The sequence below is a fragment of the Micrasema longulum genome, unplaced genomic scaffold (assembly GCF_059751315.1).
Source record: "Micrasema longulum isolate JH-2025_06_02 unplaced genomic scaffold, ASM5975131v1 h1tg000740l, whole genome shotgun sequence".
Lineage (NCBI taxonomy): Eukaryota > Metazoa > Arthropoda > Insecta > Trichoptera > Brachycentridae > Micrasema > Micrasema longulum.
The window spans coordinates 237,335-253,495 of record NW_028277934.1 but is presented as its reverse complement, the minus strand read 5'-3'; the positions used below and the strand labels follow the sequence as shown (position 1 = coordinate 253,495).

At 33.2% G+C, this 16,161-nt stretch overlaps 1 protein-coding gene and 1 long non-coding RNA gene across 3 annotated transcripts; one reads left to right on the top strand and one right to left on the bottom strand.

Annotated features, from left to right (window-relative positions):
* Positions 1–1,211: 1,211 nt before the first annotated feature.
* Positions 1,212–12,932, top strand: LOC148279259 (uncharacterized). 2 transcript variants are annotated; one of them, XM_088230214.1, is made up of 10 exons: positions 1,212–1,681; positions 6,113–6,255; positions 7,417–7,531; positions 7,691–7,837; positions 7,939–7,987; positions 8,062–8,155; positions 9,110–9,296; positions 10,718–10,847; positions 11,597–11,802; positions 12,598–12,932. In XM_088230214.1, exons 1-10 carry the CDS (start codon positions 1,520–1,522, stop codon positions 12,721–12,723), a joined length of 1,359 nt encoding a protein of 452 aa, XP_088086340.1. In that variant the 5' UTR covers positions 1,212–1,519; the 3' UTR covers positions 12,724–12,932. The 2 variants fall into 2 exon arrangements, with proteins under 2 accessions (XP_088086340.1, XP_088086341.1); XM_088230215.1 differs by lacking the exon at positions 1,212–1,681 and adding an exon at positions 5,419–5,533 and having other exon boundaries at positions 12,598–12,862.
* Positions 1,479–3,447, bottom strand: LOC148279260 (uncharacterized). Its single transcript, XR_015822938.1, has 2 exons — positions 2,380–3,447; positions 1,479–2,322 (listed from the first exon to the last, which is right to left on the bottom strand). It is a non-coding gene; the product is annotated as an uncharacterized LOC148279260 (long non-coding RNA).
* Positions 12,933–16,161: the final 3,229 nt, after the last annotated feature.

Sequence of the window (16,161 nt, the reverse complement as noted above, 5' to 3'; positions counted from 1 at the left end):
GTATCATTAAAAATGACAATTTTATTGTTTCGGCAGTATATATTATATTCCCAACACATGCGGGCCATAGGTGTGTGGTATGTAGCATTATTTGAAAACAAAGGCAGTTTAAATATTTCCCGATGTCTGAGTGTTCTCAATCCCGCATTTATTTGTATTTTATTTAGGAGGTTAGTATCTACTTTGTAGTTTAATATTTTATACAGAAATTTATATCGAAAACAACGCGGCGTTTTATCAGAGAATTAAAATGAAAAAGAGTTAGAAGTTGCTCGTAATTTGAATTTGAACGTGGGTTAGAAATTTAGAACTTTTACAAAAGGTACTTTAAGAACTTTTTTTGAACAGATTCTATTGAATTTATATGATTTTGATATTGCGGACTCCATACGCATGAGGCATACTCAAGATTACTGCGAATCAAACTTATATATAGACATATGACAGTTTCCGTTTTTTTAAAGGGTTTGGTTACTCTCTTTAGAAACCCCAGTAGTGACTTACGAGTTATGTAATCTATATGATGTTTAAAATTTAATTTTGTGTCAAAACAAACCCCGAGATCCTTAATAATGTTAACCCTATTTAATGGTTTGTCACCAAGAGAGTATTAAAAAATTATTGAGTTAATTTTACAAGTAAAACTGATAGAGTGGCACTTTTTAATGTTTAATTACATATCGTTTTTATGGCACCAACTCAATAAAGTTTGCAAATCAGTCTGCAGTTTAACACAATCCTTCATTCTATCAGTTTTATTATATATTTTAAGGTCATCAGCGTACAAGAGAGACATAGGTACATTTAAATTTAATTAGCAGGTCATACAAAATAAGACATGCAATAAAATAAATACAACAATTTACGTCAACAATTTTAGAGTTTACCCTTCTTCGCATTCATTTTAGTGACATGTATTTTTTTTTACCAAAACCGACTAGACTACAAGATTATTAAATGTTTAGTCTGTCTACTAGATTCCTAGATTGCTTTTACTATTTTTTTTGTAAAACATCGCAGACGTACGTAACGAAAATTTAAATACTAAAGCATAGACTAAAGATCCAGTACAATATACTAATAATAAAGTCAAAAGTAGGTAGGTACTTAAGAAATTGACGAACGTACGATGTGCGTACGATGTTGATAAATATTTTTTACTTGCTTCGTCTTGAAATGGTATTATTTTACGCGATTGGTGGGAAATTGACGATTCAAATTCCAGAAACTTAAACTATATAGTAATAGTATTAGTAATCTGTGCTTAAACTCTCGACGTAAACTTTGTTCAGAGATTATGTAGTAACTTTGCTAAAACTTCAACATTTTGTAATTTAGTTCAACTGTCATGTCGCTACGGGACCGTTTTTGTGTTTACTGAATACTGATAAGATTTTATCGAGACATTATATTCGTTTGTGTTTTCATTTTTAATTAGTTTGAATCTCTGCAACACAGCTTTGCAGCTAGAATATTATACAGTATCGTATCGCCTTTGACCATATTAGACGTTCTCGAGATGATAAGGCAGCCGGTCTTAGCATTCAAATGCAACCAAATTGTTTTGGAAAATGAAGTTATCAGTGGAGGGATCGCGGTAGATTCAGATGGAAAAATTTGCAAAATAATGAGAAGTCAAGAAGAATGGAAACAGCTTCCGCTAACAATACAAAAAATTGAGGTCAGTCCAAGCTTATCAAATATAATGTATTATGTCCTATACATATTATGTAGGTACTTATTGTTATCTGTAAATGAGTTGTATAACAAGTTATTTTTATTTTTTTGTCAATGTTTTACCCAAATAATACTTATATAGGAATCATTTGCATTATTTTATTCATGAAATTTTTTAATACACCATTTAAATTAAAATATTTATTTTATGTGGTTATAGGTAATGACGTGCCTCGGGAAAATTCCCGAAAGTGTATAACTTCCCGGAGCGGGAATATTCTCGAAACTTTTCTGCTAGACTTGAAACGTTCCCGAAACACTGGAATTCAAAATTATTATTACCTACGTACTTTCAAAACATCATCCACCTGGACTTAGCTATCCGGAGTGAAATTACTGGGAAAGAATAGACACCACTCATCAACTATAGACGTTGGAAGAATACTCAAATAGTTCAAACGAAAATTGACCTTTTGCGTATGTGTCTCCCAAGACACGCTAATTCGCTTACTTAAAGGCCAAATTTTTTGATCGTTGGAATTTTTTTTTTTAAATTATCTTTTTTGTATGAAAAAAGAATTAGTTTTTTTAAATATTTGATATTAACTATTACTAATGATCAAAAAAGCAGGACCTTATTAATAACTAATACATTTTGGGTCACCGGGAAGTTACGGGGAACGTTACGGGGCCAAGCGAAACATTCCGTGAACTGCACATCAGGATGAGTAGTTGTAGGTAATAATGTTTACATTGTAAACTATAAAAGCGTTGGCAACCTCTATCAACCGAAAATCGGTAGATTCATTATCAACCCAAGTGTCGTAGACGGAGAAGAAGGGGGGGGGGGGCAGCTGCTATTGTGTAAAAAATTCATAGTTGTTCAAAACTTCATTGATAAAACCATTTCTATATCGTAATTTTTAGAGATGCGCCGAGTACAAGTTTTACCGAGTTACCGAGTACAAGTTTTACTCGGTTTGATCTTTGCCAAACCGAATCCTCAGCCGAATAACTCGGTTCAATCAATGAAATGCTTTGTTTGGGGCGCGAAAATAGGTTTACACAGTTCTGCCTCATTTCCAATTATGTTTATTTTTGATAATTTTATAGGAGCTAGATTACAACACGCCTTGCAGCTATAGATCGCAAGGACATATAGAAATCTAGCCCACATTTACACTTTACAAACAAACAAAAAAATGACCAAGAGGTGCTTTTAATCAATAAATAATCTTTACAAATAGAATCTAGATAACATGTCCTGCAGCTACAGAGCGCACGGGCAGTTGAAAATCAGGTTAAGTTAGAAATAATTTAATGTTAATTTAATTTACATAATGTTTATTTGTCGGCCTCGTGGTGTAATGATCAGCGCGTTTGCCTACCATGCGAGAGGTCTCGGGTTCCATTCCTGACATGGTTGATATGAAATATTTATTTAAAAGGTGATCATCACACTAGAATATTTCATAGTTCCTGGACTGGTACCTGAAGCGTAAGACTGATCATACCTTCATGTAACAAAAAATGATCAAGATACGCTGCGATTGGTGTACCAATGCAGTGCCCAATGCACCATTAGGTGCGGAAAGGGAATAATGATAAAATGAAGTTGATATCACTAAAAGTCTTGCAGCTACAAAGCGCTCGGAGAAGTGAAATTCTAGCAACTTTAAAATGTTTGCAACAAAAAAAAAAATACTTATAGGTACATTGAGCAAAGTAGTAATAAGTTTGGCTAGTGTACATGTTGCAATGGCACAAAAAGGAAACAATAGAAAATTGAACAAATATTGCATTCCTTAACATTTATTATGGTTAACAGAAGACGAGTGATGGTCGATAGGCTTCAAGGTCATTTTAATAAAACACACCCGGATAAGAAAGACAAAGATGCGATCTATTTTCAAGACACGAAAAAGAAGTACGAAATTCAGCCAACTATATCAAAACTTTTTTCATCAGCTTCTAAGCAAGGCAATGATGGACTTCGAGCTTCGTACAATATCTAATTGTTGATTGCTAAAACAGGCAAACCACATACTATTGGGAAAGATTTAATTTTACCAGCAGTAAAAGAAGTAATAACCACAGTGCTCCATAAACCAGGTTTTCACTATCTGAAAAATTTCTTTGAGCAATAGTTTTGTGCAAAGATGAATTGATGAGATGGCTGAAAACATTGAAGAATCCTTATGCAATCGTCTGCAGACTTGTCATTTATTAATTCAGCTGGATAAGAAAATTTTACCAACCGATGAAGCATTATTATTGTTATACGCGAGGTTCATCAAAGATGAGAAAATATGTCAAGAACTATTGTTTCCTACAAATTTGGAAACAGATACAAAAGGAGATACCATATTTAATACGCTGGAAAAGTTTTGTGACGAAAAGGAAATTCCTTTTAATAATATTTTGTCAGTTGCTACGGATGGCGCACCCGCTATAACAGGGCTTCACAAAGGCTTCAAAGCGTGCTTAAAAAATAAAGTTCCTGACGTGCTTGCTGTGCATTGCGTAATTCATCGCCAGCATTTGGTTGCGAAAAATCTGAGTGAAAGCCTCCATACATCACTGCAAAATGTTATCAGAGCAGTTAATAAAATCAGAAGTAACTCGTTGAATGACAGATTATTTAGTCAGATTTGCATTGCCAACGATGAAGATTTCAATATTTTGCTGCTTCACACAGAGGTCACTCAGCCTCGTGCTGTTACTCCAAACCAAAGTGTGTAAAATGTGCAGACGAACACTTAACGGTCACATGCAAAAAGCCAAAAGACTCCCCAGCGACAGGCGTACTGTGCCAAGGCCTTCACATGGCAAATTACAAGGGTTGCCCCAAATGTCCATTTCTCCGTTACCCACCCGGTCACACCAACCACCCCATCGATACCCCACAACTACCCCCACAATACTCCCAAAAGTCCGCCCCAGCCCCCACACCCCTAATGTCGTTCGAGATTCCACCCCTGTAAAGGAATGTTTGGTCAGCTCAATACTTTTTAGGCATTGTTCACTGATAACAGCGAGAATTGTAATTTTGCGGACTGTATAGAAAATTTTTACTAACTTTTAAGTTCTTCCAATTGTTACTTTTATGAAGCACTTCACTTTTGCCATTGCACGGATACCGGTATCGTGTACATGATGATGAGATGTTTATTTTAGGCTGTCAAAAGGTACTTGTTTGACTTGATTTTATAATCAGTTTGGATCTGTGATAGAGTTACTAGGAAACAAAGACATAGAATTGCGGGACAACCTCATCTCATCAGAGAATGATATTGCGTATTTGTTATGTCGCGAATTTTCAAAAATGTACTTTTTTTTTTACATAGATGAAGATTTCACATAAAGCAACTATACCATCAAAACGTAGCAGAAAACCGATTTTGAGAGCAAATGAAGGTGTTAATTGATCAATAATCGTAAAAGTGTTCAAAACATTAACCCTAGATATCTCTGTTTTTTGTTTTTGTCTCACAACGCTTTTATCTACTCACATCTTCAACTATAGAGAACTTTTTTCATTTAAATATAATAATTTATATATACATATATATGTTTAATCAACAATGTTTTCAGTGTGTCCAAATGTTTGCAGACAGGCTGGATCTCTTTCCTAGGGAGTTATTTAAATCTATTTCACAAAAGTCAACAGATGGAAGAGTTGAGGAAATGTGGATGTATAAATATAGGCAGAATAATGAATGTTACATAGTGTGTAAAGTGGCCACTTGAACCAGCCAATGACAGGTCATAAGCCCGTAAATGCCTAGACTGCCATATTCCATTCTTGGAATGTTTTCCCTCTCTGTTAATCTCAATATTGTGATTATTGTTATAGGTAAACTGACTATATTATAAAATATAACAAAAATTAAAGTAATATTCCTTTAACACTTTTGTCAGGTACCGCTCATGCTTCTTAACTATTTAATGCCAGTATTAAATGTGATGCTATTATCTAAAAATAGTTTCAAAAAATGCAAAATCCAGGTTGAGTGGTAGTGACTCGGAGTCACGAATCAGAGGTTTGAGGCTTCAACTCCCCTTTACCACAACATGATTCCCCATTTTCTTATTAAGTTATTTACAGCCAAAATGGCCACAAATTTGAAATATTTGGGCAAATCATAATTGAGGCGATGTTACTACTAATTATCTCCTTGGATGGAGCATTGAAGATTGTCAGTATAGCAACTGGAAATAATAATAATTGTTTGCCATGATAATGCGAACATCACCAGACGCCTCCGGGAGACCCTGTCGCTAGACAGCACTCTCGCCTCCTCCCACGTTAATCCCGCGTCCCTTAGCTCTGCTGAATAAAGCAGAATGATCAATTTATTAAAAATCAATATTATTAAATTTAGAAATGATAATTTTGCGTTTCTAACATGCCTCGAATTATGAATTATTTTAGTTCAACCGGGGTGTTCTAATGCCGGGAGTGGTAGATTCTCACGTCCATGTGAACAGTCCCGGTCGCAGCGATTGGGAGGACTTTCCCTGCGCTACTCAGGCTGCTGCCGCCGGTGGAGTCACTACGATTGTTGATATGCCACTGTGAGTATTTTTAAATTCAAATATTCGTGACGATTAATCGTCATATTCTGTATCCATTTTATTGAAATATCCCTATTTATAGCCTCCCGGCTGCGATGGGCAGACCACATAAAAAGAATGAATAAAGAGAGAGTGCCCAATAAGATACTTCACATAAAGCCCTTTAGACTTGGCGTTGGTAGACCCAAACTCCGATGGCCTGATAAAGTGCAGCGGGATGTGCATGCTATTGATATCAGGGACTGGAGGAGCACATGTCAAGATAGAGGGAGATGATGATTTCAATTTATGATGAATGTCTGAGGAGGCTGAGGCCCACAGCGAGATACAGTTTTGTATGTGAAATGGAACCAAAACTCTGGAAGAGTGTTTTCAACTCAATGGCTACTCTTAAGTCCTGAAAAGAAATATAAAGTTGAGATAAGTTTAAGTGTAATGGTTGGTGCGTTCGCCTGTCGTACTCAAGGTCACGGATTTGACTCTTGGCGAGGTGAATGTGTAATATTTGTTTTAAAGGTGGCTTTACACTGTAATATTTCAATTTTCCTGGACTGGGACCTGAAGCCACCTCACCTTCCACGCAGCAAATATGATCCAGATTTGCCGTAATTCCATTTGCAGCGTATTTAAATTATTTGATACACAAAAGCAAGATGCATCTCATGCTTCAGATCCAGTCCGGGGACTTTGAAAATCACATTAAATAAATATTACATATCGACCCTGCCAGAAAACGAACGCATGACCTCAGACACGGTGGGAAAAAGCTCTAATCAGTACACTACAAGGCCGACTAATTTCCACTCCATTTCCTTTTTCAGGATCCTTACCTGAGTAGCCATCGAGTAAAAACAAAACAGGGTTATAGTTCTATCTGACACACAGAACTGTATAACTGTTTTGTTCTTTATTCCGCCAAGACACGGGAAAATTTAAACAATTTATAAAGAAAATTATCAGATAATCCAAATAAAAAATAAAAAAAACATTTTGAGTCAATCCAAACCTTTGTAGGCGGGTACTGGATTTATGTATCTATAGAATTTAGCATAATGCTTGTGTAAATCTTAGAGTATATATGTGTAATAATAATATCCATTTTGGATAAGAACTAGGATTATTTTAAAATTGATACCTATGAACTACGATTTTTTCCCACAGAAATTCTATTCCATCAACCACAACTCTTAAAAGTCTTCAAATGAAAGCTGATGTTGCTCGTGGTACTGTATTTGTAGATGTAGCTTTCTGGGGTGGCGTTGTTCCTGGTAATCAGGTACATATAATTCCTCTGACCTATGCAGTTTATGTCACATCATTCTTTTGACCTATGCTGTTTACATCACACCATTCTTGCAGTCTGACCTGTTCAGTTTTTTGTTATAATTAATATGACTTTTTACAGAGTTAATGAGAATGTTGCATATTTTTCTAGAATGAGCTGTTAAAAATGATTGCTGCGGGAGTTGTCGGTTTCAAATGTTTTCTCTGCCCCAGTGGAGTAGACGAGTTTCCTAACGTAACTAAGGAAGATTTAGAGAAGGCGCTCGAAGTTCTACAAAATACAGATTCTGTGTTAGCAGTAAGTTATTATTAATAGCAATAATAAAAAACAAATCGAATTTGCTTGAGTGAAAAGTGTTTTTTAACCATAGAAATATAATTTTTTGTATATTTTAACAGTTCCACGCAGAATGTGATCTTGAAGAGCCATGTGAAACCAAAGAGTGTAGTAAGTAATTCAGATTTTGTACAAATGTTACGTTTTTTCTTTGTATGGTTATTATTTTCATTTTCATTATTTAGATCCTGAAGAATACAAGACGTACTTATCATCGCGTCCTCCCGAAATGGAATTAAAAGCTTTAGAGCTTATCATGAAGATGACAGAAAAATACAGGTACATAAATGTTGAATGATGTTATATTTTATTACATTATTCAAATTATCCAATCCCTGTTATAAATAAATTGTTTTTGAAAACATGCCAAAGCATAATATTTTAATTTTTATTACAATTTTTTTATTCCGCTTATGAAATTAAAAGCTAGAAAGAAAATGTTACATTTAAGGCCTAAAACACAAACTAGCTGGCTGCCGATGTTAGGTATTTTATATACAATATTACAATTTGTCGAGCTCAAAGTGTTTCTCCGAATTGAGAAATAAATTGATGTGTTGTTAGAATTATGTCAGGACGCCACCACCGGCCGTGTGTCAAAACTACAATATAAATTTGTATGGAGACAGGCGGGTTTAGCGTTCCGAAATAAGTTTGATTGAATTCAAACTGTAATTACAGTGAAAATTTAAATATGTACTTTGAAGTTGTTTTAATGTATTCAGAGTATTGATTAACTTATTTTATCTGGGATTATGAAAGCATTTTCGCATGTTTTTATGTGAGTTATTATCTATTTATTCCTCATGGAAATTAAACAATTTCAATCACTTCTTCAAATATTTAGCTAACAATTTATGTAGAATGAACAGTTCAATCATCAGTAATATTGCTTCTGCTGGAACGATGCTAAATGATGCTTAGAAGATCAACTTTAGACTAAGTTAATGTGCAATTTGCTGAAATTTTTTATCAAATTTTTAAAAACGTGTTCAACTAGTTTGTGTGATGTACAAATTCCAACTAATATGGCAATGTATACTAAAGATAAAAAATAAGATAAAGGCATATAAAATATGTATACTTATTTATGCAATAAATTTGTAAAATAAATAAATAGTAGTAACATAAGAATCAGATGAAGTCATCTAATATAATTGTAATATAATATATAATTATATGATGCGATCGCAATAAGTACATAAAAATATTTCCATGCCCTTTTGTTTCCAGGGCACGTTATCATATAGTCCATATGTCATCCGCTCTCGGAGTTCCCGTGTTGGAAGAGGCTCGGAAGCGAGGAGTTCGCATCACCGCAGAGACCTGCCCTCACTACCTCACCCTGGACGCAGCCACAGTTCCTCCCCGGGCCACACAGTACAAGTGTGCCCCTCCTGTCAGGGATGCAAAGAACAGGGTGAGATAATTCACAATATTCGTCAAATGGTTGTCTTTTGTGAATTTTATTTTTCCAAACAGTTTAAAATCCGCACATAGCAAAATAATTCATTACGTTATAAAATTGTGCAGGTAGATTGTAGAGTACAAAAAGAAATGAACCAAGGTACCAAGAACCTTGTGGTACTCCCAAACAAGTCGTAAATGTATATAACATTGCGCCGGCAATATCTGTTAAATAACATTTTACGAGTAGTTCAGGAGATTATTAAACAAAGCAATTTTTAATGATGATTTTTTTTTCAATTTTTTTTATTGATGACAAAAAGAAAAAAAAAATGCAATTTTATTTTGAAAAAATATTTTAGCGGTGCTGAAAAAATACCTTTACATGCGGTAATGTAACATTGTGTTACCGCAAGCAAAAGATAGAATATTCTGAAGTTCAGAAATTTGAAAAAAAAACATACTCTATAATAATTTATTTTCCATACTTTATAAAAATTATTGTATAATTTAGGCCTGTTATGGCAAAATAAATTGAAAATCTTAAATACGTCGGTCATTAAACTAGCACGCACTCCTACTTACTGCCAATAACCGATTGATAGAACATATTTCTCCTTTTGTCTCTTTCACACTAATATCAGGGCCCATATAACAATGGGAATTTAACATTTATCTTCAATTTTTTTATTTAACTTTTTGTACATAATGTTAATTGTACATTAGCGGGCTTATTGCCAAATAACAATTTCTTCCAACTAACCAATAAAATTAAAGTTTTATTTTTATAAAATTAAAATATATTTAATAGAAAATAAAGATAAAAAAAGCTAAAGATATATAAAAATATAAATAAATGTATTTGTATATCAATTACCTTAAATCAATACTATTACTCAATGGGAAAAAGGATAAAAGAGGAAAGGAGGAGAGATTAAGGAAGAGAAAGGAGATGTTTCTTCAGATCTGATTTAAACAGAGATACTGTAGTAACATCTTTGATGGTGGATGGGAGATGATTCCACAGTCGAGCGGCATGGACACTATATGAGTTAGAGAAGAAAGAGGAATTGTGGATGGGTATGAAGAGAGTGCTTTGAGAATTATAACGAAGAACTGATAAGCGTTGAAATTTTTCACGCAGGTATATAGGAGCGTTAGGACTATGAAGTCTAATCTAAGTTAGGACTATGAAAATTTTATCTGCAAAGTAAAATTAAGTTTTTCGTATGAAAAATTTAATATGAATACATTTTTAATTTCGGTCAGGTAGGACTAACCAATAATTAGTGAAAAAATAACTAGTAATTTTTATTTAATTTAATAACAACACTTATAATTGAAAAACAAAGAATTTAAAAACTACTTAATTTGATACAGTTGGATACCTACACTTGACACAGTTACTCTAAACAAACTTGTAACATCTTACAGGATGCATTGTGGGAATGCTTGAAGGAAGGATCTATCGACATGGTTGTGTCCGACCACTCTCCGTGTACTCCCGTTTTGAAGACTAGCAATTTCCTCCAAGCTTGGGGGGGAATCTCATCTCTTCAATTTGGTAACTACGAGTATTATGACCTTTTATAATTGAATTATGTCCACGTAGAAGGGTGTACGTGATTCAACAAAAACTTTTAGGTAAAGCTCTTTTAAGTCAATTTTATTGTTTTTTTTTAATAAAACAATGCTTATTTAATAAAATTCAATTATTGTCAATGGTACCTCGTTGCTAAATATATCACTTTACATTTTAAAAAATATGTTGTTTTTTTTTTTTTTTAATTTCCACGTTATAAGGCTTTCTACGTAGGCACAATTCAATTATGAATGGTCATATTGGTAATGTAGTTATGGCTAAAATAATCGGATATTGTATAAAATATTACTGAAATAATCAAAAAATAAAGTCAGTTGGCATGTTGAATTTATATATTTATTTTAATTTTTAACAAAAGTTTACAATGTAATATTATAACAACACATACACAATCACATTACTAAAAAATATTAAATAAAATCAGCATAAAATTTGAAAAATATATTTATTGTCTATAATAATACTCTGACCACCCAGATAAATATTTATTATAACTTTTTTAATTAGCGTATTGTATAAAAATGTGTTTAAGAAGATTATTGTAAATTTGTTTATGTGGTATGTGTAAATATGGGTGATTATGCATGTGTAATGTTGTTCTTCCTTATTTACGGTCGGTCATTACGTAATGGGTTAAATAACCCGTAAAGTAATACTGATATTTATTTTGTACAATGAGCTTATTTTAAATTCTTAAATTGTCTGCGTAGGGTTGTCCCTGGTATGGACTAGAGCATCAAATCTGGGAATGGACCTGGTGCAGGTGTCTCGTCTTATGAGCGGTGCTCCCGCCCGTCTTTGTTCCCTCAACAGCTCCAAGGGGGCCATCGAGGAAGGGATGGACGCAGATCTCATTTTGTTTGATCCATACGAAAGCTTTGAAGTCACTAAAGAGTCAATCCTTTATAAAAATAAAGTAAGTTTCTGGAAATTTGAGAGTGGGTTTATAGAAACGTTTTTAAAAAAAATTTTAGATTTGTTCAAATATTAAAGTTTTGAAGCCATTTTTAACGAGTTGTAAATAACTCGCTACTAGAAAATGCGAATCAAGTTGTGGTAGAGCGGAGTTCAAACCTCCGACCTATGATCCGTAAGTCCGCGACACTAGCCACAGAACCACAACCCGATTATTATGTAGCTCCAGAGTTTTTATCCGTGTCCAGGCATATTAAGAATACAGTTCTGTCTGAAAATGTTCTAAATTTGTGAGATGAGTTCACCTCGCAAAGTAGTGATTGGCGCGTTTGCCTACCATTTTTGAGGTCTCGGGTTCAATTCCTGGCTGGATGGACATGAAATTATGCTCTGAAAGCTATATTTCATTTTTCCTGGACTGGCACCTGAAGCGTAAGACTTATCGCCTTACCTTCATGTAACTGATGATCGAAATATTCTGCTATTGGTATACTAATGCAGTGTCTTATGCACCACTGGGTGCAGATATGAAAATGATCATGATTATGTATATTTACTTACATGCTAGGTTGAAAGTCAAAATTCTTGATGGAAGTTCATTGTAATTTATTATAGAAAATAAAAGACAAGTGATACTTTCATCCAGACCAGTCTCAAAGATGTCGCGAAAGCGATGAAACCGGTCATTGGATATTCTAAATTTGTGGATTAAAGTATCACTCATCTTTTATTTTCTATAATAAACTATTAATATACATAGTTTTTTATATGACTCTTATAAAACTTAAAATTTCAGGTGTCTCCCTATCTGGGAATGAAATTGAAAGGGAAAGTTCTCGCAACTTATCTCCGTGGAATAATGGTCTACGATGATGGAATAGTTCTTCATGTTCCGGGGGGAAAACTTTTGCTGAATTGTTGATGATTGATTGTAAATAACTCATTATTAGAGAATGTGAATCAAGTTGTGGTAGAACAGGGTTCGAACCTCAGATCTTTGATCTATAAGTCCACTATACAACCCGGTTTGTTTAGTTTTATTAACTATACAGGTTGTTCTTTAAACCCTGTCACATCCGAAACCACGATGATCAGTATGGGCAAGAAGACATATTAGCATATTTAAAAAAATATTTAGAATATTTATTTTTTTAAAAAATAAAATATTTAAAAAGAAAATGGTTGCTTACTTCTGCAGGGGAGGTGCGAAGGCGGCATGGCCGCGCGGTCGGTAGTGTACCAGACTCCCCCCTCCTCGTTTCTCCCCTGCGGAAGTAAGCAACCATTTGCTTTTTTTGATATTTTATTTTAAAAAAAATTATTCATTCTAAAAATTTATTTTAAGGTGCCAATATGTCTTCTTGCTCATACTGATCATTGTGGTTTCGGATGTGACAGGGTTTAATGAACACCCTGTATATTATGTTGATTTAAAATAATTTTATTTTTTATTTTAATGCCTTTTTATTTTTAAAGAGTTTTGTATTTTTTTAAATTAAAAATTACACATAGAAAAGTACTGGCCTTTCAAATTTTTAATAAACTTATATGTGCCGTAAACATCGTATGTTAAAAATGCTTTTTTTCGTATGACTTTTTCAATATACAATACAAAATTTAAAAATATAGATTACACAAACATCACTCTGTCAGATTTAAAATTTACACTAAAAATGTATTACGAGTATGTAACTTAGTAGACATTATAATAATAAATATATACATCTCCCCTCCCCTCCTTATCCTCTCTTCAAGCATTTTTGTCCTTATCCCGCCCAATTTACAGTAACTTAATGTTCTTAAAATAAATATTTAAAAAATCTTTGATCATTGAGTACATGAAAATAACATTTTTACACATATAAATTGTATGTATTTATTTGATATGTAATATATTTTCTTTACTAACTTTGTATACTATGTGGAAATCTGTTATTAGTTCTGAGTTTATACACTATATCTGTTTGTTTACTAAAAAATATGTATGTAGAACTGTTGATTTCCCAAATAAAATAAAATAAAATAAAACATAGAGTTTTCATATAAATCATTCAAATGTCCGTGTTTACACAAGCAAAATTGTATGTTTATTTGATTTATTTTTATTTATGCTTTATTAAGTTAGTTCATAACATCTTAAGAACAAATATGAACTTTCAATAACATTACATTTTTTTATAAAAAAAAAATTAAAAACATATTTTTTCAAATTAATTTGAAATATTTCACTCACTGAACGTCTCCAATCCCTTGTACATTGAGTTTTTAGACTCTGTTTTTCCCCCCATTGGTAATCATACATTTTTTTATCCCGATAGTTTCATATGTATAACATTTTTGGTTAAAATGGTTTATATTAGATTTCGTAGTACCTACCTTGATGCATTATCCAATGCAGATAATAGAACGATGATAATGAAATTAATAATTGAATCGGGTTGTGGTCCCATGGCTAGTGTCTCGGACTCACGGCTCAAAGGTATGTGGTTCGAATCCCACTCTACCCCAACTTGATTCCCATTTTCTAATAGTGAGTTATTTACAACTCATTGAAAATGGCCTTCAAAATGAAATATTTGGGTAAATCATAAGAACGCAAATATTTATATTAAAAAAAAAAAACAGTTTTTTTCAAATGGCATTACCATAGAATTAAGAATAGGCCGGAAACCGCATACGCGCATCAAAGAGAAGGCGACTAAACTACTCATAAATGAGTAGGTTTACGTTTTGACCCATATTAGTTTCCTTGTAGATGTCACTCAGTACGCAACTCCTGATTTCAATTGAACTATGCCATGTTGTGTCCTTTTAAAGTGTAGAAATACTGCTAGGATCTTAAAGAAACAGGATGGTATCACATTTCATGTGTAATTAGAAAACGAATGTTTAAGTAGCAAATGCATTACTTAAAAATTGAATTATTTTTCCATCTGTCAGATTGTCGAAGAAACAAAATGGAAATTTCGTTAGTGTTGCCAGGGTAGTAATTTTTTTTACCCTACTTTGCTCATCTAATGAGAGAAGTAATGAAAATGGACCTCGGATTAAACAACTCTGTGGTGGACGTTTGACCGACATTATCTTTAAAACATCAACGATATCAACACGATATAAAAATATCAGTTTTATGCAAAATTTCATTAGTTCAATTACTCTTATTAAATGACTTATCTACTCTGTTGCGTCAATTAATATTTCCGCGTGCACAATAAAATTTTAGAGAAATTAACAGATTACTTTTTTTTTACCTTACATTTTATGATTGTATTTTTTCCCACCGTGCAGCATTACGCAGCGACAACGCGAATGCGCGCGGTGAAAGTGGGGCATAGTGGGGGGATTTTTGGACACAGCCCGATGCATTACTGGCGCTACACAACAAAACGTTATGCTTGTTCCATACCACAAATCTACAGATTATAATATTTCATTCATGGTTTACGACAATTTTTACCGCGTTTTTTATACCTACACTAATATTTTCCGCTATTGCTCGTGTTTTATCAATTCAAGACTGCCAACAACGATTGCGATATTAAAAATACATAATAATGTCCGAAGTAAGCTTTTAATGCCAAGAAAATGAATGAGAAACGTACCTTTTATTGATTACTTATTGGATTATTCCATTTCAAAACAGATCGCAGCTGCAATGGGTAAAATGTTGCTAGCCGACAAAATTATATATTTTGATTTAAATGTCACTATTATCTCAAAAATTGCACATCATAATAATTTTATAATAGTTGTAAAGAATAATGAAACGATGTATACCTAGCGTAAAATAAGCCGCTGCCATAACCACAACGAAAATAACACATGGGAAAAAATAAAATGTCACGAAAAACAATTGTTGAACCTTATTCGTCGGACTGTCAAAATTTCAATTTACCCAAATTAGCACTTTATGGAAGGCGTTCCGGCTTGATAATAGCTATAAACCAAATTTGCCAAAGGTACTGAACTAATATGAACTAGATGCCGACAGATGGGTTTGACAAATTTAATATTTATTTAAATAACTACGTGTTATAGATATAATTATGCCAGGTGTGGTATTTTGAAGAGTAATAGCTTGCGTAGAGATTGCTCTTTTTGCACGTTTTACGTATTAAATATGTTATAAAGTGTTATCTACGCGCGCTTTGCCGTTCAGAATACCAGCCCTGAGACAATATTATATTTAATTTTAAATCAAGGGCGGACTTTTTTTTCAAAAAACATATTGCTTTCTCAAAACTCTTCTCCCGCTGTGTTACAAAATATGCCAATTCAATTTGTTTTTTTTTTTATTCCAGAGGAAAACAAAAAATTAGAGTATTTTAATTCCTATTTATATATTTTTTTTATCTTGCAA

What these genes read in the sequence shown, in the direction of transcription:
- LOC148279259 (XM_088230214.1), top strand. Translation starts at nt 1,520, where the DNA reads ATGATAAGGCAGCCGGTCTTAGCATTCAAATGCAACCAAATTGTTTTG. An exon ending in AATCTCATCTCTTCAATTTG is followed by an intron (nt 10,848 to 11,596) that starts GTAACTACGAGT and finishes TTGTCTGCGTAG; the next exon opens with GGTTGTCCCTGGTATGGACT. An exon ending in CAATCCTTTATAAAAATAAA is followed by an intron (nt 11,803 to 12,597) that starts GTAAGTTTCTGG and finishes TTAAAATTTCAG; the next exon opens with GTGTCTCCCTATCTGGGAAT.